The 27,093-nt window shown below is 32.2% G+C and overlaps 3 protein-coding genes across 3 annotated transcripts; 2 read left to right on the top strand and 1 right to left on the bottom strand.

Annotated features, from left to right (window-relative positions):
* Nucleotides 1-5,615: 5,615 nt before the first annotated feature.
* LOC106414128 (agamous-like MADS-box protein AGL1) lies at nt 5,616-11,797 on the top strand. Its single transcript, XM_013854837.3, has 8 exons — nt 5,616-5,970; nt 6,367-6,598; nt 10,561-10,642; nt 10,744-10,805; nt 10,979-11,078; nt 11,159-11,200; nt 11,292-11,333; nt 11,428-11,797. The coding sequence occupies exons 2-8, from the start codon at nt 6,372-6,374 to the stop codon at nt 11,617-11,619; spliced, it is 747 nt and encodes a 248-aa protein (XP_013710291.1). The 5' UTR covers nt 5,616-5,970; nt 6,367-6,371; the 3' UTR covers nt 11,620-11,797.
* Nucleotides 11,798-21,197: 9,400 nt separating this feature from the next.
* On the top strand, nt 21,198-24,641 carry LOC106413090. The gene is made up of 2 exons (XM_013853922.2): nt 21,198-21,598; nt 21,647-24,641. Exons 1-2 carry the CDS (start codon nt 21,198-21,200, stop codon nt 24,639-24,641), a joined length of 3,396 nt encoding a protein of 1,131 aa, XP_013709376.2.
* A 696-nt stretch (nt 24,642-25,337) lies between these two features.
* On the bottom strand, nt 25,338-25,941 carry LOC106411613 (transcription factor PAR2). The gene has a single exon (XM_013852407.3). The coding sequence runs from the start codon at nt 25,822-25,824 to the stop codon at nt 25,411-25,413; it is 414 nt and encodes a 137-aa protein (XP_013707861.1). The 5' UTR covers nt 25,825-25,941; the 3' UTR covers nt 25,338-25,410.
* Between the last annotated feature and the right edge of the window lie 1,152 nt (nt 25,942-27,093).

Raw genomic sequence — 27,093 nt, 5'->3', positions numbered from 1 at the left:
ACATAACTCCCCTCAACCTGCTCACCCCTCTGATCCTCCCAGACCTATTTGGGATATATATCTAAACAATCCCTTAAAAATGTAATCATCTTCATATTTATAAATTTGATAGTTTTCTTCTATATCATTTTGTATAATTGATTGTAATATGAAATTCATACTATATTGGTTTAAGTGTATTAAAACCAATTTTGGATAGGTGACAAATAAACTCTTATATTAGCGTAGTATACTACATTTCTCAACTATAAATAATATTTATATACTATAAATTAATATTACATAATATTATGTATTATTTTAGATTTTGATATTTGGATTTAGAGTTTATATTTGAGTTTAGGGTTTAGTAATTAGTGATTAGGGTTTAGTATTTAGAGTAATAGGGATGAGTTTGAGGCCAGTATTAGATTTTGAGATTTAGGTTTAGAGTTTAGGGTTTATGGTTTATATTTGGGTTTAGGGTTTATACTTGGGTTTAGGGTTTAGGGTTTAGTGATTAGGATTTAGGGTTTAGTATTTAGAAGGGCGGAGTTGGGATTTGGGTTTAGTGAACATGTATTGTTTCATTTGACGATTAATAAAGAGTGTTCTATTTTGTTCACCAATATGTACTATACTATTTATTTTATTCTATTATATTTGAGTTTAGGAGCTATACTTGGGTTTAGGATTTAGTGATTAGAGTTTAAAGTTTAGTATTTGGAAGGTGTGTGGTTAAGGTTTGAGTTTAGTGATAGCAGTTTAGGGTTTAATATTCAAAATGTGCCTTCAAATGTCCAATATTGGAAATTTTTTTTATAGATTGTATTTGGGTTTATAGGTTCCTGACTAGAGTTTAGATTTACTAAGTAGAAGTTTGGGTATAGTAAATCATATTATATATATACTATTTGGGTTTATGCTTCTTTAATTGGGATTTAGCTTTAATAATTAATGGTGTGTCTTGTATTGTTGTATTTTTGCGAGTGAAGAAGATTTACTATTTGCATTTCATACTATTGATACACAATTGAATTTTTTTGATTATTTTAAATATTCGTGTACTATACTACTTAGACTATATGGAATAGAAGATATGTAACATGCTAACTAAGTAAATGTGTCTTCAAGTGTTCAATATTGAAAAATAGTTTATAAATTGTATTTGGGTTTATAGGTTTATGCGTAGGGTTTAGATTTAGTAAGTAGAGGTTTGGGTTTAGGGTCTATACTTGGGTTTAGGGTTTAGTGATTAGGATTTAGGGTTTAGTGATTAGCGTTTAGGGTTTAGTATTTGGAAGGTGGGGATTGAGGTTTGGGTTTAGTGATAACAGTTTAGGGTTTAGTATTCAAAAGTTAGGTATGTTTTAACATTTAAGAGTTGTGTGTCGGGTTAGAGTCATATACTATTTCTCATATGAAATGGAACCATCCTTTTATTTTTCATTATGCACTAAATTCATTTCAGTTTCTACACCATTAATTCATTTATTTATTTCATGGAACTACATCATTAATCTAATTTAAAATTGTATGTGGTAATAAATACAAGTTACGTGGATGTCTTCCATATCTCTCATTTTGAACAGTTAGCTATTAAGGTGTCAACACCTTACGAATCTGACGTTATCTCTTTTTTTTTTCACCGGTCACTTGTAATTAAAGAGGATATAACCTAATAAATTATAGTATAAATGATAGTTTCTTCGTTATGTCAACATCATCTACCTAATTTCTATTATGAATTTGGTTATTGGGCAAATGAACCCTTTTTATATCCCTTCCCCCAAAATATATTAAAAACATGTTCGGATATACGTTTTTCTGTCACAGTCCAGCAGTGTTGTGCCAACAATTTAAACTGCTATAAGCAATTAAAATAAAAATGCTTACACTTAGTTATATATGTTATCGTAATTTTAGGTCATATAGTAGAAACAAATAAAAGCTATATTACTAAGCAAACTAGTTTTTATTTTTCAAAAAAAAATTGAATAAAATAATAAATTTAAAACTTTTAACCAGCTCTATTAAAATAGACAAAACAAGTAGAACACTAATCTTTTATGTGATATGCATCAACAAGTATAAAATAGACAAATCAAACAATTTTATATATAAAACACAGCTGATATTTATTTATTTGATTGTATTTTGATGATTTAAAATGATTATATACTATTTTGGTTGCTTAAGTATGAAAGACGTAAGTTTATAACTAGAAATTGACCCGAGCATCCGCGCATGTATTGGTTTTTACATTTTTCATACACTGATATTTATTTTTCATAAATAGTGTTATATATTTTAGATGAGTCGTAATATAACTAATTGTATTCAAAATACCTGGACCAAATCGGGTAATATGGTTATTTTTGGTACAAATATCTGAATCCGTTTCAGATACATTTTTTAGATATTTTTAGGTTCCTATACATCAGAACCGAACTCATCCACGCCTAGAAGGATCTAACTCAAAAACCACACATAAATATAATATTCAAGCAAGACAATATTTTTTTTAAAATGATGCCCGGAAAAAATAATCCATACCTAAATGGATAGCCAATATTCATTCCTAACTGATTTTATAAATTAATAAAAATGCATCTTTCTATGTGTTTGGCTAAATTAAGTGAAATAAAAAGAGTTTTTTTATTTAGTAAAATAATTATACGGAGTGATAATTAAATGATAATAAATGTAATATATTTTTATTATTTTGATTTAAGTTATTATTTTATTCACAAAAACATGTCTTTGAATTATTTTTTTGTCTACGTAATTTTTCACCGATTAAAACTAAAATAAATAAAAGTTTTACTAAAACAAACTAAACCGAACGTTTAACCATATGCAAAACCCAGTTATTTTACATTTTTGATTTTATAATTGGTACAAAGTTAATGTTGCTTAAAACTAATAAATAAAAATTTACACTATTATTATTATGGTAGTATAATTAATGATGTGATGTATTGTTAAGGTAATATAATTAATGAAATGGTTAAACCGAATGAAATATGAAAAGACAATTAATGTAATTATATTAATAAAATTAGTAAAATGACAATATACTTCTTTTTTATATTGATATCCATGTTTACAAACAATTATCATTTATATTGCAATTCATGTTTCCAAATAGTATAAAAAAGTAATTCAGTTTTAATAATATAGATTTATTCTTGTCTAACTATCATAAAACTGTTAACCTTTAAGCATTTCTTTTATATTTTCATTAATTGAGCTTATATAGATGAAGCTAGAAAAATATGTCCTTAATTGTTTCTAGAAAATTTGATGCCATAAGCCAATGTTTCAAAATCTGACATTGAGGCACGGCTCTACAGTTCAGTTAATAAACTGAACCTGTGAGATCTTCCATACATCAAATTGACAAGGTTTAAGCACAAACCCGGATCAAGACACAATCCAGTAAAACATTGCCATTAATTTCTATTTTTTCAAAAATTATATATATAAATATAATTCTCCAAATTATATTTAAAATAATTTTGATCAAAAGTTTTATTAAATGTTTATGATCTTAAAATTTTGATATCCGGCCCTCTGTAGACAATTAATGCAGGAAAAGCAATGGAAACATAAATAATGGGGATGATTGGTTGGGGCTATAGATGCTTTGGACAGCCAAAATTTAGTCTACAGCTATATATCTCAACCAATCGAGCTTTGCTTTCCTTAAAAAACTCACAGCAAAAGAATCTCTGCAAAATCAAAATATGGTTGTAGAAAGCTTTATTCCCAGAGTAAAAAATTAGTGCTTTTGAAATCTACAGCAAGGAAAGCTACAGCAAATAAATCTACAGATTAAATTCTACAGCAAAAAAAATTTAAAGCTACAGCACTTACCAATCATCCCCAGTATTTTGCCATCCATCGTCTCTCAAATTTGGACTTTTTGAAGATAAATTTCAAATTTCAATAGGAGTGGTCAAAATTTTCAACCGCAACGTATTCATATCGACCTCTCATGGTGAATTTCTTATTTGAACGTTTAACTTCTGCATGTATACATGTCGTTTTTACTGACAAGAAGCAAGTTCACGGTATCTCGACTTAATTGGAATAACTCATAATCTAGATTCAATGTATCTAATATTATATGTGGACAAAACATATAGTCAAAATTAGATGCGTATTTTAGTAGATATAGTCTTCTTTTGAAGGATACGTTCATCAACTACCTCGTAAAATGGTTAATATTTTCTTGCTACATTTAGTTTTAATAGTTTCTAATTTATTCAAGACTCAAATATTTTTTGAGGGTTATGCTCAACAACTTTGAATGATGAACAAAGTCTAGATTCTCAGGATTTAACTTATATTTCCTACTGCAAAACGAGGTCCCACACAAAGAAGGAAAAGACTAGTCTGATGTTCTTGGTCTGGAGTTTTCAGTAGAGCATGTAAGTAAGGGGGTTCAAGAGTAGATATTAAAAAAGTTATAGGGGGTGAAAATCAAAGAGATAACAATTATAAAGGATGAAATCACAATAAATTACTATTTATCCCCTATTTCCCATAAAGGATTCAGGTACTAGGAGAAGTTGATGCCAATTTCACATGCAAGTCTCTTTCCCTACGTCTCTTTGTGTACATTCTTGTCATCGTCTTTTTCATGAATACTTTTTTTGTTGCATTTCTTATATATATGTTCCTAATCTATAATTATCAAATAAATATGCATATATATGGTTATAAACTCACTTGTTATAAACTTCTAATATATAAAGGATCGGCGATGTCTAAACTCTTGAGTTTTTTGTTCTTTCCAAATGATGTTCTCTCAGATTAAAGATCTCTAAGCATCCTAGATTTTGTATTCCTTTGGAAAAGAGGGACTCATGAATTTAACTTGTGAACATAAGTGGTATATTTATCAAAACATCTTACAATTTAAAAAAGAATACAATCAGTCTTTGCAAAATTGACTTCATAAACACAGCAATCTACTAGCGCACTAGTAAGTAGTAACATATTTGATAGAACAAGGATCAAATTAGAACTTCATTTTGGATTTGTTGAACTCCATTTTCAGTTTGTTCTATTTAAGTAAAATGTTGCAAAAGTAAAACCAAAACTTAGTACTTCGAGAGAGAAAACTAAGCTAAAACGATAAAATACAAGTAAACCAACTCGGTTATTGTTTTTTTTGTTGTTGAGAAAACAGGGTTATTGTTATAGACTTGATAAGGTTCATGTGGCATTATACACGTTGGTTTAATGTATCACTTTCTTAAATATGAACATAGATGGATAGAGAGAGGAGCATCTTAGTTAATTGAAAATGCAGAAGGATTTTAAAAAGGAGAGAGAAAGATTACCATTAAAAGAGAATTTGCAAAAGATGGTTCTGATATGAAACAGAGCCCATCCCTCTCCTTTTCTCCTTTTTCATGAAAGATATTGGATGGTCCTCCTTCAATGTCCTCAACTACTTACCACTTATCTTTCTTTTTTTCTTATTATTTATTGATTAATTAGTTTCCAATTTTAATTTCAGTTTCCAGTTCTTTAAAATGAAACAAATACACATCTCACTTATGGATCTATATATATATCAATGTCTATTTACATGCATATGTAAAGAGAATATAAGTGTGAGTTTCTAGGTTTGTTGAGGATGCTTTTTCGACAATATTGCTAGATAATTGGTCTGCTTTTTCGATTTTCTTTTATGTATAAATACAGTTCAGCTAACAAAAACGTGTAACCTTCTGTTTTCTGAAAGTGGGGTCTTATACCTGCACAACAATATTCCTTCAAATGAAACTCAGAAACCAAAACAGAAATAACAAAAATAAAGAGAGATATTTTTACAAGAACAACATAATTTTTAGAAAAGCAGAAGCAGCAATTAAGTGATACTGAGATTAATAATAATATATTATCTCTTCAAAAGAGTTTCTCATTAGTAACTTCCCCTTTGTGCTGATCTATCATATAATCTTCAAAACCCAGGTAAGGTTGTGAATACTATACATTAAAGACTAACCCTAAAATACAAAGTTTATTTGTTTTTAATTCAGTGTCTGATCTTTGAGTTACCAATTCGTGGGTTTGATATGTTTCTTGGTTATTGTTTATTTTTTATCTACAAAGAGATTTGATCATTATACAGCAGAACATTAATTAGTTAACCCTAAAACACCAAGTTTTTTGATGAAAGTTTTTTTCCCTTTGAAGTAACAATCTCTTTTAATTTTTGAATGACCTAATCAACTATGATCTGTTAATTTCTAGGCTATTCTTGATCTGCAAAAATATTTAATCATCAAGCTTACTTAGCCTCGCTCTCTCTAGATCAATCATCTCCCTCCTCTTTTTGTTGTTTTTATTCATTTCTTGATATTACAGAATCAATGGAGGAAGGTGGGAGTAGTCACGACGCAGAGAGTAACAAGAAGCTAGTGAGAGGGAAGATAGAGATAAAGAGGATAGAGAACACGACAAGTCGTCAAGTAACTTTCTGCAAACGACGCAATGGTCTTCTCAAGAAAGCTTATGAGCTCTCTGTCTTGTGTGATGCGGAAGTTGCACTTGTTGTCTTCTCCACTCGTGGCCGTCTCTATGAGTACGCTAACAACAGGTACGAAAAAAAAAAAAAAAAAAAAAAAAAAACAACAGGTACGCTTCTCCTACACCATTGATTGATCTGCTACTACAAATAATATTGGTTATTTTATTAGTGATGATGGACACGAGAGGTTTAGAGCCAAGATTAGGGTTTTTATTAGTTACAATCCTGGATTTTTTTTAAAATTAAATTTTACCATTATCTCTCTAGATTTCTTTATATTTATGTGTATGTGTGTGTATGCAAAATATGAGAAGGAAAAAATTGTCTTGTCTTCTCAATTTCTCGTTAGCCGTTTTTAGTTTCACTCGGTTTATGAAACATTGGAACCTGATGCATGTCTGGTTCTATACAACATTTAATTAGTTTTGACGATCCATAATTTTTATCTATTCAAATTATTGCTAGGATTTTATCAGGAAAATAGTTGGGACAAAGCCTAATGATGAGTTACCAATAGGGATCCTTTTAATAATTTAAACTAACCCCCAACACCAAATGAAAACTGAGAATTAGTTATACTCTGGAGTTGGTCTTGAGAAAATATGTAACTGAAAGCTAGTATTTTACGTTTTTTCTCTCCATTTTTCATATTTATTTTGAAGGATAGTTGAAGAGGTCCTTTAACAATATACGCACATATATGTGACTTAGTCTAGCATTCACTCACTGAATTTTAAAAAATATTGATATTAATATATAGGCCCTTTTGGAATGTATATATGCTTTATATATTTAGTCCATTGATATATAATAATGAGAGGGAGATAACTCAGGGAAGTGTAGGAAATCAATGTGCTACGAACCAGTGGGAATTTCTGGCATTCTGAGCTCCATTTACTTATTCTTAAATTTGAAAAAAAATCTGATCTATAAATAATACTCCTATTTTGTTGACATTGAATCATATAATGTGCGTGAACCTTGTTCTTTATTCCTCCTCAAATCTCTTATATATTAATTGAGAAGCATTACAACATTTTTTTTTGTACCCACGTGTCATCGGAATGATTCTTAGAATCCTTAGAAAAATAGGTTGATCCACCTAAATATATAATAAATTTTTTATTAAACTAACCATAAATACATTATTAATGTGATTCATTATTTTCTTAAATAAAATTACGGAATTTCTTAATGTGGCTAAAGTATATATGACAATTAATGATTTTGAATAATAAAGATTTGATAAAAATAGTTGTATCTTATATTATATTTGTTTAACTATTATAAGACCTGCGCCTTGCGCAAGATAAATTTATATAAAAATTATTTTAAAAATATTATACGGAAAAATAAATTTATATTCTTGATTGAATTAATATTTTGGTCTTTAAACAATTTTTTTAAATTTTTGGTTAATTACATAATTTGTTTACTGATGAGCTGATCTCATTTTTTTAAAAAAAAAGGTAGGTCAAAAAATCACTTACCATATAAAAACCTAACGTTTAGGTAAAAAAATCTCGGGTCTATTTGATTACAATGAAACTATGTCAGCTCGGTATTATATCATGATTTAGTAATCTAAAAACTAATTATGGTTATGAGAAGTTTACGTTCACGTGTCAATCCTATCTATCTTCAATATTTTTCTTTTTTCATTTTGGTTATTGTTGGATATAAATATTGATTTTGAAGTTTATTCTTATTTCGTTTGTTTGTTTTGACCTGAGATTTAGAAAATTCCTATGATTTAAAATAATTAAAGAGATACATACTCAAGTTAAGATCTGCACTTTTTGCAGAATAAATATTTTTACATTTATTATTTATTTTATGTTTTTCTGCATATTATGAAATAATAAAATAATAAATATATATTAAATAACTAAGAAATCAGTTACTATTATGTAATAAATTGTCGTGTGCATATAAATCAAACTATCACTCTTGGTTATTCACAATCATTTTAGGGTAAATAAATCAAAACAATCAATCTTATCTATTGTATATGATATATAATTAAATATAAATGATATTAACATATATATATATATATAGTACACTTTGAATATGAATATTTATTAAATGAAGTTTATACTCATATGATTTTATGATTATTTGCGTATTGTGTAACAAAATTTTACACCAACGATTTTTTTTTAATGTGGGATAATTTCAATAATTTATAATCATTTAAAAAACAATGAAGATTTCAAAATTAAAATATTAACTTTTCGATATATGTTCAATGCAAATATCAAAATATAAGTATACATTTTCATACGATGTATAGTTTAATTCAAACGATATGAAATATATATATATATGTATATATATTAACATAAAAACCTATTAAAATAAAATTATTTCTTCATATGGTCTTATAATCATTGTATCTTAATATAGAAAAAAATTTAAACCTTGATCATAAAAGTTTATGTGAGACTTTTAATAGTTTTAGTAATTTATACTCATTTTGAAAAATTCAAAATACAACATATACAAAAAATCTAGATTTTTATGATATGATTAATGTAATTATGTAATTTATTTTAATAATAAAGAAATAAACTAAAATGATAAAAAGTATACAAATTGTTATCAAATATTTATTGTTTAAAATCATTAATTGCTATATATATATATATTTTAGTCACATTAGATAATTCCGTAGGTTTTATTTAAGGAAAGCCTGCGAAACAATAAATATTTGATATTTGCGACCAACTAAGCCTGCGAAATATTATTTTGCTAGAAAGTATAATTTTTAGACTATAGTTTATATAAGGTGCTCTAAATTTCTTTGAAATTGGATTTATAAGGCATACACAAGTGCCACATAGGATGAATTTTTTTTTTATTTTTACAAAATCCAGGTTATAACTTTTTAAAAGATCCTCAATTAATATATAGGGGATTTTAAACTATTAAAATAAATTAAACAACCATATTAGCCATATAATAAAAATTTAGATTTTTCTGTATATGGTATATTTTGTTATTTTAAAAACGAGTATAAATTAGTAAAACTGTTGAAATTCTGACATTCAAATTTTGTGATCCATGGTTTAAATTTTTTGTTATGACATGATACAAATGATTACAAAATCATATAATTTGAAATTATAATTTAATCAGTATTAAGATTAAAAAATATATAAATATATATCATTTTAAATTTAATTATATGCCATATAAAAATACATAAATATTTTAATTTTGAAATTTACTTTGAATTTTTTTTTTGATAAAAACTTTGAAAAAATATTGACAACTTAACTTTTAAAAATATTATAAATTACCTAAACTATTAATCACACAAGGAAAATTTTGTTATGAGTAATTTAAAGTTTTTGCTATAACAAATACAAATGAACAAAAAAAAACAAATGAGTAGATAACATCATTTAATAAATAATAATATTAAAATATACTATATATATATGTTAATATAATTCAAATTTAAATATTTACCATATTAAGTAGAAAAAAATCTTTTTTTTGGATTAATAAAATATATTTATATGTTCGCACCAATTTAATTATATAAGTAACATTTACTGACTTTTTAATTATTCAATATATATTTATTATTTCATAATTTGTTAAAAAACATTTAATACATAAAATAATTTATATATATATAATGTTCATCGCGGATCTTAACCTAGTCGTAATTAATTACCAATTTGAAACCATAATAAATACCACTAGTAGTATAGTTACTTATATCCTTGCATACTTTAATTAATTGCATTAACAGCCATTTTCATCTTTGTAAATTACCTCGAGAAAATATTATAGTCATGCAAAATGTGTTTGATTAAAAACTTTATCCTCGTACCGTGATGATCAGAAACTGGTCCAAAACTTCAAAGCCATACATTCCTTTCTCGTCGATTTTTAGGTTTTTCGACCGGAAAATAAATTTTCCAAAACCTTACCAAGAATTATAATATATTAAATTCTCTAATTGACAGTTTACATTTATTGAATCTAATCTAATGGTTTTATCTTAAACCTTTTAGTGTGAAGGGTACAATTGAAAGGTACAAGAAAGCTTGTTCCGATGCCGTCAACCCTCCTACTATCACCGAAGCTAATACTCAGGTACATTATTTTCTATTTTATTCTTTACAAAAAAAAACATTACTGAAAAAAAGAGTGGGTTCTTGAAATGTTATGGTGTTTGTATGCATGGAACTCCGAAGTATTATCAGCAAGAAGCCTCTAAGCTTCGGAGGCAGATTCGGGACATTCAAAATTCTAACAGGTAAAGTATCAACACTTCATGAAGTTTCAGATATGGTTTCTAGTTCTGAACACTACATTATAAAGCTGAGCATTTCGATTTGTTCAAGTGGAATGAGTTAAGGTGCACATGTTAGCTTGTAATTTTCTAAAGAAGTTGTTTTGTTTATTAATGTTCATGTTTATAAAATGAAGGCATATTGTTGGAGAATCACTTGGTTCCTTGAACTTCAAGGAACTCAAAAACCTAGAAGGAAGGCTTGAAAAAGGAATAAACCGCGTCCGATCCAAGAAGGTACTTAATACATGCACCTACGTCTATCTGTTTCTTTATAGTTTACATAGTTTTTCTCACACTTACATGGAATATCGCAGAATGAGTTGTTAGTGGCAGAGCTTGAGTATATGCAGAAGAGGGTAAGCAACATTTGTTCCTCTGCAAGTAACGTTTTTTCCATCTATGTCGTGTCTTCTTCTTGGAGGTTGAGTTTTGTCAAAAATCATGTAGGAGATGGAGTTGCAACATGATAACATGTACCTGAGAGCTCAGGTTAGTCACGTTTTCTTTACAATCTTTATTTAAATCTCTACTCTCTACTTCATTCTCTCACAAGTCACAACCAAACTTTTTTCGGTTTTTGCAGATAGGAAACTGCGCTAGGCTGGATCCGGAACAACAGGAATCGAGTGTGATACAAGGAACTGCGGTTTATGAATCTGGTCTGTCTTCTCATGATCAGTCACAGAATTATAACCGGAGCTATATTCCGGTGAACCTTCTTGAACCGAATCAACAATTCTCCGGTCAAGACCAACCTCCTCTTCAGCTTGTTTAAGCTTAACATGATGAAAACTTGATGAAAACTTGTTTCTTCCACTCGAAACGATCTAGAGAGCAGGAGTACATATATTTATGCGACTTCTTATGCATAGTTTAGGTTCCGGTGATAATAAAACATAACTCTTGTTCCTATTGCCTTTTGATCTATCTTATTAATTTAGAATTAATACAAAGTCAATATGAGTCTTTAAGGTTGTTGACAGAAAAAAAGGGAATTAATACCAAGGACTGTCCATTACAAAACATTAGAACGTGCAGCTTAGAGCATCACAAAACCTATTATATTTCTTACTTCTAAATGGGATTTGGAGTGAATCTTCTCTAACACAACTCCAGAATAGAATAAAAAGGAAGTTATTCCAAAAATAAAATAATGAATTTATTTTTATTTATTACTAGGTGATTTTTCCGTGCTCATGCACGGATATAAATATTTACAAAATAAATACATTATAATAATTTTTTTACATTATAATAATTTATCAGTATTTTGTTTTTAATTTTTTAATTATTATGTTATTTTATTTGTAATCAATATGCATGGTTTATTTTAAATAATATTATGTCATTTTAATTAGACGTATAATTTTGGATATATAATATCTTGACTGTTTGGTTATTATTTGGATATATTAGATAACATTATTTTTTAGATTCAACTAAAATATTTTTTAATACATATTAAAATTTTGATTACTTTTGTTATTTTCATGTAGTTTGATTCTTGTCTTAGATTTGTATATATTTTTTTAGTAGGATTATGTATAATTTAATATATGTTGTTTTGAGAATCAAATAGTAAAACTAAACCAAAGTGTTGATCGATTCAAAGTTACATAAATAAATATAACAATAATACTTAATTGTAATAGTTAGTTAAAACATTTATAATATTATTTGAGAATTTCATATTTATTTAGTAATATGTTGAGTCGTTCTATAATTTATATGTATAAAAATATTATTATAAATGATATTATTTTTATTTAATGTTTGACTTTATATAAAAAAATTGGATTGCTAATTACTCATTTTATGGATATATTGTGTTACATATATTCCGTCAAATTCAAGTATAACTATTTCTAATCTAATTCAACCAAATCATATTTATTATATTCGTTGCATTAGTTTGGTTTTCACCTTAGATGTGTATATATATTAATGAATTGGCTAGTTGTAAATAGCCCCATGCCTATGTTAATTTTATACGATTTAGTAATTTAGCATATGTTAATTTTCAAAAATAAAATTATAAAAATAAAGTGATGATAGGTACAAAATTGCATCAAAACATAACCGATACATTCTAAGAGAGAAGATTAATTTTTTACTTTAATATCAAAATTATTCTTCTAAACTTTCCTTTTTATGAGATCACATTATGTATAAAAAATATTTTTGTTTTAAGTTTTATAAATATTTTCTTTATCATATATGTTATTTGAAAAATATAAAAGAGAACATAAAAAGATTAAATTAAATTTTAATCATTAAAAATATCTTAGTTTATGTGATTTAAATTATTTTGTAAGAATTTGAGAAATAGATTTAAATAAAATGTATAATACTTTTAAAATATATATTATGTTGTTTAAGATTTTTTTTAAAGGAAATATTATTTTTTACTTCAAAATCAAGATTATTTTGTGAACTTTCCTTATTATTAATTACACTATATATAAAATATATTTTCCTTTTTTAATTTATGAAAAAAAATATTATATAGGTTATTTGAAAAAAGGAAATCTAAATAAAAAAGGAAAAATAATATAAAATAAATATTTAATAATGATAATTGAATATATTTAATTCATTAAAGATATCATCGTAATCAACCACCGTGAGAGTTAATGTGAACATGACACATAAGAAACTGACTTATCAAATAATATTATAGAGATTTCATTTTTCACTTCAAAATAAAAATGATTTGACAAAACTTAACTTCATTATGGAATTATTCCATTTTATACTATATCGAAGATGCTCTTAGCCGGCATGATAATGTGACTTTCAGTTCTCTTCACTGTGTCTCTACATCTTGCTCCTTTGTATTTTCAGCTATTTGAAACCAAAACTTTGAATTAGTTTGATATGAAGATTTGAAGGGTACAAGAATACAAATGAAGACGGGATGAGTCAGCTCTACTGGTTAGAGCCTTGGGGGCCAATTGTCATGCTTCCGGGTTCGACGCCAGCCGGAGGCGAACTGCTCATCCCTGTCACTAAAGTGGGTACTGGGCCTTCGGGCTCAGGAAAAAACCTTCCGGGTGAAGCTGGCCCGCTGCCTAACCGGGCCCAGGGAATGACCCGCGAAGCGGGGAACCCTGGATTATCAAAAAAAAAAAAAAGAATACAAATGAATAACAAAAATGACATTCTCATAATGTTAATGTGTTTGACCACCCCCAAAAGTAAAAAATTACACACACAAAAAAAAAACAAAGTTGTTGAACAGACTGAGAATCCTTCTTACAAATCTGAAGGATCCTTAATAAATTGTGATACATCTGATACCAAACTACGATCCACAGGCTTCAAACCCTTTTTCAACCAACGTTTCAACTCTAATCTCCTTACCTGCAAAATTTGTTCCATCAAATAAGTGAAATAACTCCATTTAAATTTTATACTATACAACGTTTTCATGCAATTTGAGAAGCTAAACGAAGTGTGATGTAGAGACAAAGTTATGTGCTACCATTATCCAAATCAGCAAATAAAAGTGTAATGTAACACAAGGCACATAAGTGTAAAAGGAAGAGGAGACAAATAAACCAAGGGCCTCTTTGTTTCTCTATCTGGATGGACCATCTAGATGGAAATGAGAGTTTTGTTCGTTTAGGAACTAAAAATGTAACTCATCCAGATGGATCATTCGGATGACTTTCAGAAATTTAGGCTTAATTTTAAAGTTCATTCAGCTGAACCAATTTGGACCATTTGAATGGAGATGGTTCATTCAAAATGGTATAATATCTATTATGCCCCTAATGTAATTCACAAATTACAAACCTATATATCCATTTTGTCACACACAAAAACTTAAAAACTAATTTTTCACACCAAAACAGCAAAAATGCATTTTCCCGCCAAAACCAAGAAATCTCGTTTTCTCACCAGAACCGAGAAATCTCGTTTTCTCGCCAAAACTAAAAAATCTTGTTTTCCCGCTAAAACCGAAAAATCTCGTTTTCGAGCCAAAACCGAAAAATCTCGTTTTCTCGCCAAAACTGCAAAAATCTCATTTCCCCGCCAAAACCGAAAAATTTCGTTTACTCGCGAAAACCGAAAAATCTTGTTTTCTCGCCAAAACCGAAAAATCTCGTTTTCTCACCAAAACCGAAAAATCTCGTTTTCCTGCCAAAACCGAAAAATCTCGTTTTCTCGCCAAAACCGAAAAAATCTCGTTTTCCCGCCAAAACCTAAAAATCTCGTTTTCCCGCCAAAACCGAAAAACCTCATTTTCCCGCCAAAACCGAAAAATCTCGTTTTTTCCGCTGGAACCGAAAAATCTTGTTTTTCCGCAAAAAAAAACCGTGTTTTCCCGCTAAAACCAAAAATCTCGTTTTCCCGCCAAAACCGCAAAAACCTGTTAATTTTGAAACAATTTTAATGTAAATATATAAAACTAAATAATTAAAGATAATACAGCTAAAATTAATATCAAACATATGATTAAAACAACACAAGGGTATTTTGGTAGTTTATTTACTAAACTAATTTGGATGGAAAAGAAAATAAAAAAACAAACATAAGATCCATCTAGATGATTCATCTAGATGGACTATCTGCATGGACAAACAAACAGTCACAAAATCTTAATGAATCATCTGATTAGATCATCTGAATAGATCATGTAAATGAATCATGTAAATGAAGATGACAAATGGTGAAACGAACAGCCCCAAACCTGTCTAACATGAAAGGCTCCTCAGCTCGACTCAAAGGTTCAGTTAATACAGTTAGATTTGACTCTTTGTGTGTCCACACGCTTTGGTTTCCACATGCTTTGATGAATTCAGTTAGATTCGACTCTTTTAACCAAAAAGGATTTGACTCTTTGTGTGTTCACACGCTTTGGTTTCCACATGCTTTGATGAATTCAGTTAGATTCGACTCTTTTAACAAAAATGGATTTGACTCTTTGTGTGTCCACACGCTTTGGTTTCCAAATATATAAACGTGACAGTAACACACAAAACCTTTTGTCTCTAACTGTATGTTGTTGGTTTTTTTGCTAAATCAAACTGTATGTTGGTGAGTTTCATGTTGTCCCTCTTGTCTTAATTTGCTATCTTTCAACACATTTTATGGCATTCCTCACTATGGTAGATACTAAATGGCAGTCTATGAATCTAAAACAAAACTAGAGAAGATTCCAGGTCATAATCTATGATGAGTTGATTCATTTCATGAAAAGAGCACTTTCAAAACCTGTCTTAAATATAGTGGTTGAATGGTTTCTTGTTTATTCACTTGAGGCTGAGGCTGTATACATACGCTACGTCTGATTTCTTACTGTAAGGTCCAATATAAAGTTTGTTCTCATCTAAACTATTAAAATCTTATGCCACTGCATTTAAATTTTAATTGAAAATAAAGGAAATTATTATTACTTACCAAAATCGTAGGATCTATATTTACCTTAAATAAAAATATATATGACCACTTAATGACTGCGTCACATTACGACCAAACAAACAAAGCTGATCAGATCAACCTTCATATATGTTAAAACTTAAATTATACTGCAATATGAAGGACTCTATACGAATTTACCTTCGGTTATTTAAAAATATAGAAACATTAAGGGCCAAATTGGTAACCATTACGTGAACATTGGGAACAAATAAAAAAGGAACGGAAAGAAATAAAATTATAGGAATGATGAGGAATAATAATTCCTTATCATATTTAGCGAAAAACAAATTTATTCAATATTTTTCTACAATAAAAAGAATGAGAAGGAATGGAGGGGAAAAACTCTTCCTTATAAATGGTAAGTTTCTTACGAATGTTAAGGAATGCATTGTTCCTAAGAAAATATTGTTCCTTACCTAACAAGTTATTTTGAGGAGTGCTTTTCAATATAGGGTTTTAAAATAACAATAATTGTTGGTATTTTGTAACAAATATACTATAATATGACGAATCATTATTATGTTCAAATATAAACTATAAACCCTAAAATCATAACTCTAAACATAAAATCTAAACCCTAAAACATCTCCAACCCCTGTATTGATACATAATAGATAGTTATAATTTTTATAATATTTAAGACAACTACTTAGAATAAGATTTTAAAATAACAATATATGTAGTTTCAATATTTTTTTTTCACCTAATACCTAAAACAAAATCTGTTATGTTACTGGTTTACGAGTTTTACTTTTATACTAACCATATTTTGAATAACCATCTTAACAAAATTCTAACAAAACGAACAAACAATTTAAATTTCAGTTATCAAACCAGATTTTTATTTTCAATTCATTTTGAAAAGATATTATAGATAGCAAAAAGGGGAGTATCAAAATTTCTTCCAAATATAGAAACTACACTTATTTGAAAATAAATTGAAAACCTTACATAATCTTCATTATATTTAGTTAGAGATTTTTCATATATAAAATTTTAGCTATAAAATAAATAACTCGTGCTAACAATAAATATCATTAAATTCACTGTTTATAAATATTGTTTATAAATATTGTTAAATCTTCAAAATATAGCATATTATGTGCCCTTTAAATCAGAGGTCCATTAGTAAAAAACACTCCAAAGTACAGTAAAAACTCTATAAATTAATGATGTTAGGATTATGTTATTTTATTAATTTATAGAATTATTAATTTTCAAAACTTTTCTTTTTTAGATTTTACCGTACATACATTAACTGAATTTTAGAAAATTGAATCTTCTATTATTTTATTATATTATTTGGTGTATATGAAATATGTTTCATAAAATTAAAATTTTATTTTAGATATAATTTTACTAAACGTCACCAAAAATATATTAAACTAAAAACAATGATGAATTTTATTGTGAATATAAAGTACAATACAATTTTTTGTACATATATAAACTATATATATAATTATTGATTTATGATTATAATGAGACCATATATTTACATAGGATTTTCTAAAAAATATTACCTTATTATTTTATCGATTTTTATTTCGGGACCGAAGAAATTTATTAATTAACTGTGTTTATTAGTTGACAGAGTTTCTAAGCAATCTAAATAATTTTTTAATTCTTCACATTATTTATATATCAAAATTAAACCAGTTATGTTTTGTATTTGGTTGAAGTTGAACTAGGTGTTATGGTTGACCGGTGTTGGCACAACATTTTTATTTAATTCAAAACCGATTATTAGCTCAACTTGGATTCGGTTAATTAAGAGACACGATTGTTTCGATCTGGCTAATCGACTTCACTTTGATTTCAAAATACTGTTTAAATTAACATCATAATAATATTTTCGGATATGATTTTGATAAAGAACAAATCCCGCACTTTTAAAGCGTGGGTCAAAATCTAGTTTTTTTTTCTTTCCAAACAATATCGGTACTCATGATGACTTGGGAATAAAGAAGCACTGGTCAAGCATATAAATCAAAATCACCTTAGCTTGCAATATCAGACGTACACGGTCGCTGCAATCAAATCAGCTATTTCAACTATACTTCCATGGAAACCTTTGTGCGTTTTTTTCTCTCTGATAGGCTTCATGGTTCTCCCTTTCAACTCAACTATCGATCGTCTCCTTGTTCAACCTTCTTCTTGAATTCTGTTTCCTCTTTCTCATTTCTCAACTTCACTCAGTGTGCCCTTTTTCTCAGACTTGCAACTCCTCCAAGTTAACCAGCCACGTGCTGAATAACAAAAACTCCACTAGGCTCAAATTTAGGATAATCGCTCACAATTTAATTTTCTTTCGTTCCATTATACTCCCTCTTGTTCCAAAATATAAGATTTTTTGGAAAATATTTTGTATGAAAACACTCATACTAAACACTCCTCTCCGGCCTCTCCCCACCATAGAATGCAAGACTCGAGCTCACACCACGACATGACAACCAGGGCTTTCTTGTTTGCACTGCTCTGCTGCTTGTGGATAGGAAACTGAAGCTTAGAGTCGACAAGAAACTCCTCTAAAAGCTTGCTTCAGGCCTTTTTGCTGATTCTCGACCTCATCTATCAGACTATTACAGATTCTACCACAAGAGTGACTCTCAGACAGTCTGATACAACTCACGCAACTTCATCTACTGACAATGGCTTCTCGCAAGTTCACAGCAGAGGAAAAGGGAAAGGGCTTAACATCCCACGCCAATGTACCCCCCAGACGCATCAGAGCACCAAACTTCGACAGATCTGCTCTTATTCGCGACAATGCGCTCACGTTGATAGGTAGAGTAAAAAATCCCAAGGAGCAACCTATAGGATCTCTCATCTCAGCTCTCCCACGCAAATGGACTCTGAAGGGACATGTCTTTGGCTCAGACCTAGGAAAATCTTGCTTCCAGTTTCGCTTCGAACTGGAAGAGGACCTCACCTTCGTGCTAAAAAATATACCTTACAACTACAACAACTGGATGTTGATCCTCCAGCGCTGGGAACCGGTTATCTCCCCCCTCTTCCCCTCTCAGATCCCGTTTTGGATAAAGCTACAGGGACTCCCTCTCCATTTTTGGCACGAGAAGATGATATATAATATTGGACAGGATCTAGGCATGCTTGAAGACTACAAAATCACCAAAACTGCTGCTAGAATCAAGATCTCAGTCGACGGTCTGAAACCCCTCATAAAAGATATAATAATCGACTTTGAATCAGGAGAAGAGCTAACCATCTATCTGGAGTATGAGGACCTAGGCTACCATTGTTCCCTGTGCAACAGTTTGACGCATCTGGCAAGAAACTGCCCCACAGCACCAAGGAGACAACCAACCTCTGGAACGGTTGCCTTGGAGGATTCTTCAGAAAATGGAGCACACTTAGATAAAGATGACCCCTATAAAACTAGGGTCGATCGTCAAGGGTCCAACTACCAGAGAACAGAGCAAGACCGCTGCAGAACAAAATAACACCAGCTCTATCTAATGCCTCAAGAGGTCATGACCCTAAGAACCCGAAATATGGTCAAAGAAGATCTTCCCCCTCGAGGGAGAGTAGAGGTCGCGCTACACCAGAGAGACATAGAGCATGCCTTAGTTACTAAAACTACAAACGACAACGTTCCCCGCAGCAACAATGGCAAGAGAAGACACACAAAACACCCCCATCGCAACACCACAGAGATGCAGTGGTAGAAAGTGAAACCCCACTACTACGTGGTAACAACTCGCATGATCAACGACCCCCGCTGGAAAGAAACTTAGCCATTAGTGATTACCCCAAAGATCCTAGGATGCCAACTACTAAACAAGTGATGAATGAACTTAGAGAGATGTCTTACCAGTATACTAGTGTGGCAGATCCAACTGAATCGGCAGCAAGACGCCAACGAGTACTCCGCAGCGAAGAGGAGGGACTAATGGAAGCTACTGCTGCAGGAATTATTGAGGCAGCTACCAGAAATGTCGAGGCACTAAGAATGGACACACCGCTCCCAATGGACCTCCAATCCAATACCCAACCGGAAAACAATGCACATGAAGTGTGTGTACTCCATGACCAAGTAACGTCTACACCGGTTACCTCCAGAAGACAGCAGAACAGAATGGGGACGTCAAGGAGAACATCTGCTAGCCCACGAATTTTCTCTGGCACAAATCTGAGGAGACAGGACATACCTATGACGCACAATAATGCGAGCAAACATGGATTCCCCCATGCCTCACCCATCCAAACGACGCAGAGAAGGAGAGGCACGCCTTCAGGCTTGAGGCAAACAAGACCACCAGCTCCCGCGGGGACGTCGTCGGGTTTTCACACCCTCCCTCCTCCTCTTCCTTAGTCGTACTGAGCTGGAACTGTTGTGGACTGGGGAACCCACAAACAGTCCAAAGGCTCATCAACATGAATAAGACAAGTTCCCTTGATATCTTGTTCCTCTCTGAAACAAAAAACATAGATGAATTCGTGCTGAAAGAGTTAGAACCACTACAAATGGAATGTCATTTCCTAGTCTCACCTTCTGATACTCGAGGAGGGGGACTAGCGCTACTATGGAAGAGTGATGTTGATCTACAGGTCCTAACATCCACCCCAAACTTCATAGACACTTCAGTCTCTTTTAAAGGGGTGTCTTTCTTCAGTACTTTTGTGTATGGTGCTCCGGAAATCCAACATCGTCAAGGTATCTGGAACCTACTCTCTGACATCTCCCTGAATAGAAATAAGGCATGGTACCTTACTGGAGACTTCAACGAAATTACAGATAATTCAGAAAAATCAGGAGGGAGAGAAAGACCTGAAAGCTCCTTTAGTGCTTTTCGAACCTTCCTATCCTCATGTGATCTTTTTGACATCAAACACACCAGGAATTTTCTGTCATGGAGAGGCAGAAGAAGTACCCACCTAGTGCACTGTAGACTAGACAGAGCAATGGCCAATAGCGCCTGGTCAGATATGTTCCCGAATGGAAGATCCTACTACCTCCAGTTCGAAAGCTCCGACCACATGCCTGTTATATCCACCTTTGATTCAAAAAAGAAGAAACCCTCACGACTGTTCAGATACGATAGACGACTATGCGATAATCCTGAGATCAAACTTCTTGTGGACGCTACTTGGACTTCAAGATCTCACCTCACCGTTGCGGAAAGAATTAGCAGATGCAGACACGCGATAGCATCTTGGAGCAAAATATCGTATGTCAACAGTCAGAAGAAGATCGTGGAACTGAAAGCAGCACTGGATCAAGCAATGGCAGAAACTCTAATTGACGACTCTTCCATCTCTTCACTCAACCGCGACCTCCTCCAGGCCTACAAGGCAGAGGAGGAGTTATGGAAGTAACGTAGTAGACAACTCTGGCTCTCCCTTGGTGATAGGAATACTGGCTTCTTCCACGCTGCAACTAAAGGCCGTAGAGCTAGGAACAGGATCTCAGTGATTGAAGATACCTCAGGAAACCCGATCTTTGAGGAGGATGAGATAGGCAAAGTCATTGCTGAATACTTTAAAAAGATCTTCACCTCCTCTAATCCTACAGCAGTGGACATCGTCAGTAGATCTATAGCACCGTGCATAACCCCTAAGACCAATGAGAAACTCACAACTACTCCCTCGGCATTGGAGATCCGTGAGGCGATGTTTGTAATTCATCCCGACAAGGCGCCAGGGCCAGATGGGTTCTCAGCAAGCTTCTTCCAGTCAAATTGGGACGTAGTGGGCCCTGCAATTACAAAAGAAATTCAAGGTTTCTTTATCTCGGGGGCTTTACCATATTCTATTAATTCTACCCACATCAGACTGATCCCAAAGATACAAAGTCCTAAGCAAGTCTCTGATTACCGGCCCATTGTCCTATGCAATGTCTACTACAAAACCATTTCTAAGATTTTATCTATCAGACTTAAACCGGTTCTACACGACATTGTATCAGCTAATCAATCAGCCTTCGTACCTGATCGTGCAATACAGGACAACTTCCTCATCACGAATGAAATGCTACACTATCTGAAAGCCTCAGGAGCAACCATTCACTGTTCAATGGCAGTCAAAACAGATATTAGTAAGGCATATGACAGGCTTGAATGGTCATTTATAAGAGTTGTATTAGAGAGATTGGGATTCAATGATACCTTCGTAAACTGGATGATGGAATGTATATCTACGGTCTCTTATTCCTTCCTACTGAACAATGAAGTGGTGGGAGAGGTACTTCCACAGAGAGGAATTCGCCAAGGGGATCCTCTATCACCCTATATCATCATCATCTGTGCAGAGGTGCTCTCAGGCCTCTGCAAAACAACACAAGAAAACGGTACATTACCAGGGATCAGAGTATCACGTTATGGTCCAAAGGTTAATCACCTTTTGTTCGCTGATGACACTATGATACTCACCAAGACTGACCCACTTTCCTGCGCAACACTTGTTGAGATCCTCCATAGCTATGAAAAAGCCTCAGGCCAAATGATCAATGCTCAGAAATCTTCTATCTCTTTCTCTAGCAAAACACCAGTTGAGATCAGATCAAGAGTTAAAGAAAAACTGGGAATTGACAAGGAGGGGGGAGTAGGAAAATACCTGGGTCTTCCAGAACACTTCGGTAGAAGGAAAAAAGATCTATTTGCATCCATCGTGGACAGTATGAGACAGAAAGCGGCCAGCTGGTCCACACAGTTTCTCTCCACCGCCGGGAAAGCTACTATGATCCAATCAGTTCTATATGCCAAACCAAACTTCGCTATGTCAAGCTTCCTGCTCCCGGTTAGTCTCTGTAAACAAATCCAATCAATACTTACCCGTTTTTGGTGGGATGATAAAGACGGGGAGAAGAAGATATGCTGGAAGTCCTGGGATACTCTAACACACCCTAAAAGTCTTGGAGGTCTGGGTTTTCGTGATGTCCAAGCATTTAACCAGGTCCTGCTAGCAAAGATCGCATGGAGAATTTTAACTAAACCAGATAGTATGTTAGCAAAAGTTCTACTGAGCAAATACTGTTACAAAACTACCTTCACGAAAGTCGCCGCAGGGTCAGCTATCTCACACGGTTGGAGGGGGATCCTTGTAGGTAGAGACCTACTCCTACGACATCTTGGCAGAGTAATAGGTAATGGAGAGACCACCAATCTCTGGTCAGACTCCTGGATTGACCCGGCGTCAAATCTCAAACCTATAGGACCCGTACCTCTGCAAGAAAAAAACCTTATGGTTGCTGACATCCTCACAAGAGAAACGAAAGAATGGAATACAGATCGAATCAGAAACCTCTTACCGGAGCTAGAAGACCACATTCTCAGTATCAAACCGAGCGTGCTGAGAGCTGAAGACTCGTATTTTTGGCCGCTACAGAAGACGGGAGAATACACTGTCAAGAAGGGTTACTACTCGATCCACAACTTGGATATCCAATCGACACTACTCTTGGAGGAAGATAACACGTGGAGCTGGAAAAAACACATATGGAATCCCCCTCTCCTCCCAAAGCTCAAGTTCTTCCTATGGAAGATAGCCACAAACTCCCTCCCCACTGGTGCAAACCTACAAACTCGAGGTCTCCTAACCAACACGGGATGTCCAAGATGTGGGGAAGTTGAAACTATATACCATATCTTATTCCACTGTGCTTTCGCACAGGAAGTCTGGTCCTTTGGCCTCTGGTCTTCACCCATGAAAGATGGAGATCTAGCGACCTTCAAAGACACCCTTCAAGCCTCATACAAGTGGATCAATCTCCCTCCCCTAGGAGTCACTACCGACCTTTTCCCTTGGATTTGTTGGAATCTTTGGACGGCTAGGAATCTGCTAGCGTTTGAGAATCGAACACTCTCCCCACAAGAAGTTATCTTGAAAGCAACCCGAGCTTCAAAGGAATGGGAGGTGGCTCAGCCGTGTAACCGCCCAAACCCTATCTCGCCGATCACTCAAAGACATGCAGCTGAGACGCCATCGCCGACGACCTTCTGTAACACAGATGCATCGTGGAAATCAGACACAAAAGCATCAGGATTAAGATGGATTTTCATAGACAACGAGAGTCAAGAGATTACCAGAGGATCAAGCGCTCAATCTCACGTTTCATCTGCCTTGATGGCGGAGGCACTAGCAATAAGGGAAGCGTTGATCCATGCCTCCTCTCTCAATCTCACCAAAATCTGTCTTAGAACAGACTCTCAAGCGCTCGTTAGAGCAATCACCATGGGAAGAAGACCTTCGGACCTCTTTGGAGTTCTCTCGGACGTCGACTCTCTGGCTTCTCCTCCGACATCGCCCTTCGCATTTTGTCGTTTTGTTTACATTTTTCGGGCTCTTAATGGATCTGCAGATTCATTAGCGAAAGCCTCTTTATCCTTATACTTGGGCCTTAGGCCATAAACGCTTTTCTAATTATTATTTAATCAGTTGATCAAAACAAAAAACAATTTAATAATGATTTTTTAAAAAACTGAGGATGGAGACTGTAAATGTTGTAGAAATGCATTTTAGTTAACAAATCCTCAAAAAAATCCTAAGAAACTTTGGTACACATGTTACATTTTTATCGGCCTAATTTTCCTTTCTATGTAAAATTTATTTAGATAAAAAAATATAAATTAAATATGAATATTTTATTTAGGTAGATACTATGGAAAGTATTTCACCCTTAATCATGATCTAACAAAATTATTTTTACTTAGAAAGCATCAATAACAATAAAAATTAAAATATTGACCCAAAAATATAAATTAAAATTAAATTAATCAATTATAAAATACACCGTAAAATATAATTGGTTACACAATGTTTAGTAAAATTAAAAAATAAAAATTACTAAAATATTTTATATTTTGAAACACCAAAAATTCTCTTAGACATATTTTGGAACTGAGAAAGAGTCTAACCTTTTTTGTGCCTCCGTTTGATTGATTATATATCTTCTTCCCCCATATTATTGTACATATACATTGGCTATTTTGTCAATATTTTCTCAATATTCGTAATAAAAAAATTCAGAAGAAATTAAATTATGAGCCCCCGGACAAAAGAGCCAGCCACAATCAAAAATAAAATATAAAAGTAAAAATGATTAAATAAAACCGAAAAGAGATTTTTTTTCTTCTTCTTATAAACGATCTGAGAGAATTACAAATGGTTTGTTAAACATTCAACCTCCAAACTTCATATCATCATCCTTCTCACAACTCTCAAGAAATGAAGTAAGAACTTTAATGGCATTGATCTGACATTGCAGAGCCAATATGTAACTTGCTGTCTCTTCAAACAGCGCGTCCACTCCAAGCGCCGCTCCTCCTGGTACTATTGTCTGAAGAGCTTCAATCTTCTCCTCCACTCCTTCTTCATCATCATCTTCTACGCAGCTCTCTCTTACACTCGCCGTTTCATCTGACAATCTTTGTCTGGTTCTGCGCTTGAAACCAGCGGGACGTGCGTTCACGGCGATTGAAGGCGACGGAGAAGAGCGTTTGGTATTGGAAGTCGCTAGGGTTTTCTCCATTGACGGAGGGAGAGAGGGAGAGAGGTTGTGTTGGAATAAAAGGGGTAAAGAGATGTGTGTCATTTATAATACTAGTGATGATGGAATCAGTATATTGAAGGTAGGACCGGTTAAACCGGATCCCGGTTCGAAGTTGCATTGCTTTACTCTAAAAATTTGCCATAGTTTTGAGACCTATTTGTCTATTTGAGTATTTGATGGATTCATAGAGTTGGGTCTTAATGGTTTGGTTTGGTTTTTGTTTTGGTTTTGTATGGTTTATAATTCGGTTCGGTTAGGTAATGGTTTGGCTTTTATGTTTCTAAAATTGGGTAAAGCCATCAAAGCTGGGTCCAGTTGTGATTTTCTTATTTTGGTTCTTGTGTTTTTCGAATTATTATATACGAAGTGTTTTTTGTTTTGTTTTGTTTGGTTGGAGTGATTTGGATCAGTGATTAGCACGCGCTATTTTGAGTGGTTTTGTGGAGACGTCACTTTACTCAAGTGGATCTCCCTGAGGTCCTGACAGATAGATAGATTGGATCTTTATTTGTTTTCTATATATTCAGAAAGTTATATATACTGAAAAACAAATGCTGTGTCACTAACAATTAGTAACATGCTTAGTTTAGTACTAATAGTAGACCTAATGAAAACGCCGTGTCATTAATAAGTAACATGCTTAGTTTAGTAATAATAGACTTAATGACATGTGTTAAACTTTAGTTCAGACTTTGACTTGTGTGGGTCTTTGTTTAGTATTCTTTTCGGAAACAGAAATGATGATTTCGGTGTAATTTTTAACTTATGGTAGAAAACAAAAACTAAATAATATATCTAATCTATAACTAATGCATGCATATGTAGACAAATGCAGTACATGCTAATAATCAATGTGTTTCAGAGTGAAAGTTAACGAAGATGTACTAGAATCAGCTTGATTGTTATCTTATACTCCTCCGTTCTTAAAGGATAGACTTTTTAGTATTTTCATATATATTAAAAAATACATTAAACTACCATAATAAATGTATTGTTTTCTGTAATTTTCAATTTTCAATAATTTTTAGCCAATAGTAATTCAATAAAGTCAATTAATTTTTTTGAAATTTATAATTTTATCATAGAAAACACAAAAATTACATCTTTTTGAAACAAACTTTTTTTCTAAAAAGTCTATCATTAAGAAACGGAGGGAGTATATAATCACTAATCACTTCAACAAACCAATATCAATAGTAAGAAACTCTATCATTTGAAATTTATAAAGTCTTACATTTAGTTATTAGTCATATAATAAGAGACGTTAATTTGGATTTCATTAAGAAAGTTGCAGTATGTATATACCGATGT

This window comes from Brassica napus, chromosome C4 (assembly GCF_020379485.1).
Source record: "Brassica napus cultivar Da-Ae chromosome C4, Da-Ae, whole genome shotgun sequence".
NCBI classification, from domain to species: domain Eukaryota; kingdom Viridiplantae; phylum Streptophyta; class Magnoliopsida; order Brassicales; family Brassicaceae; genus Brassica; species Brassica napus.
This window is presented reverse-complemented; position numbering and strand designations above follow the sequence as displayed.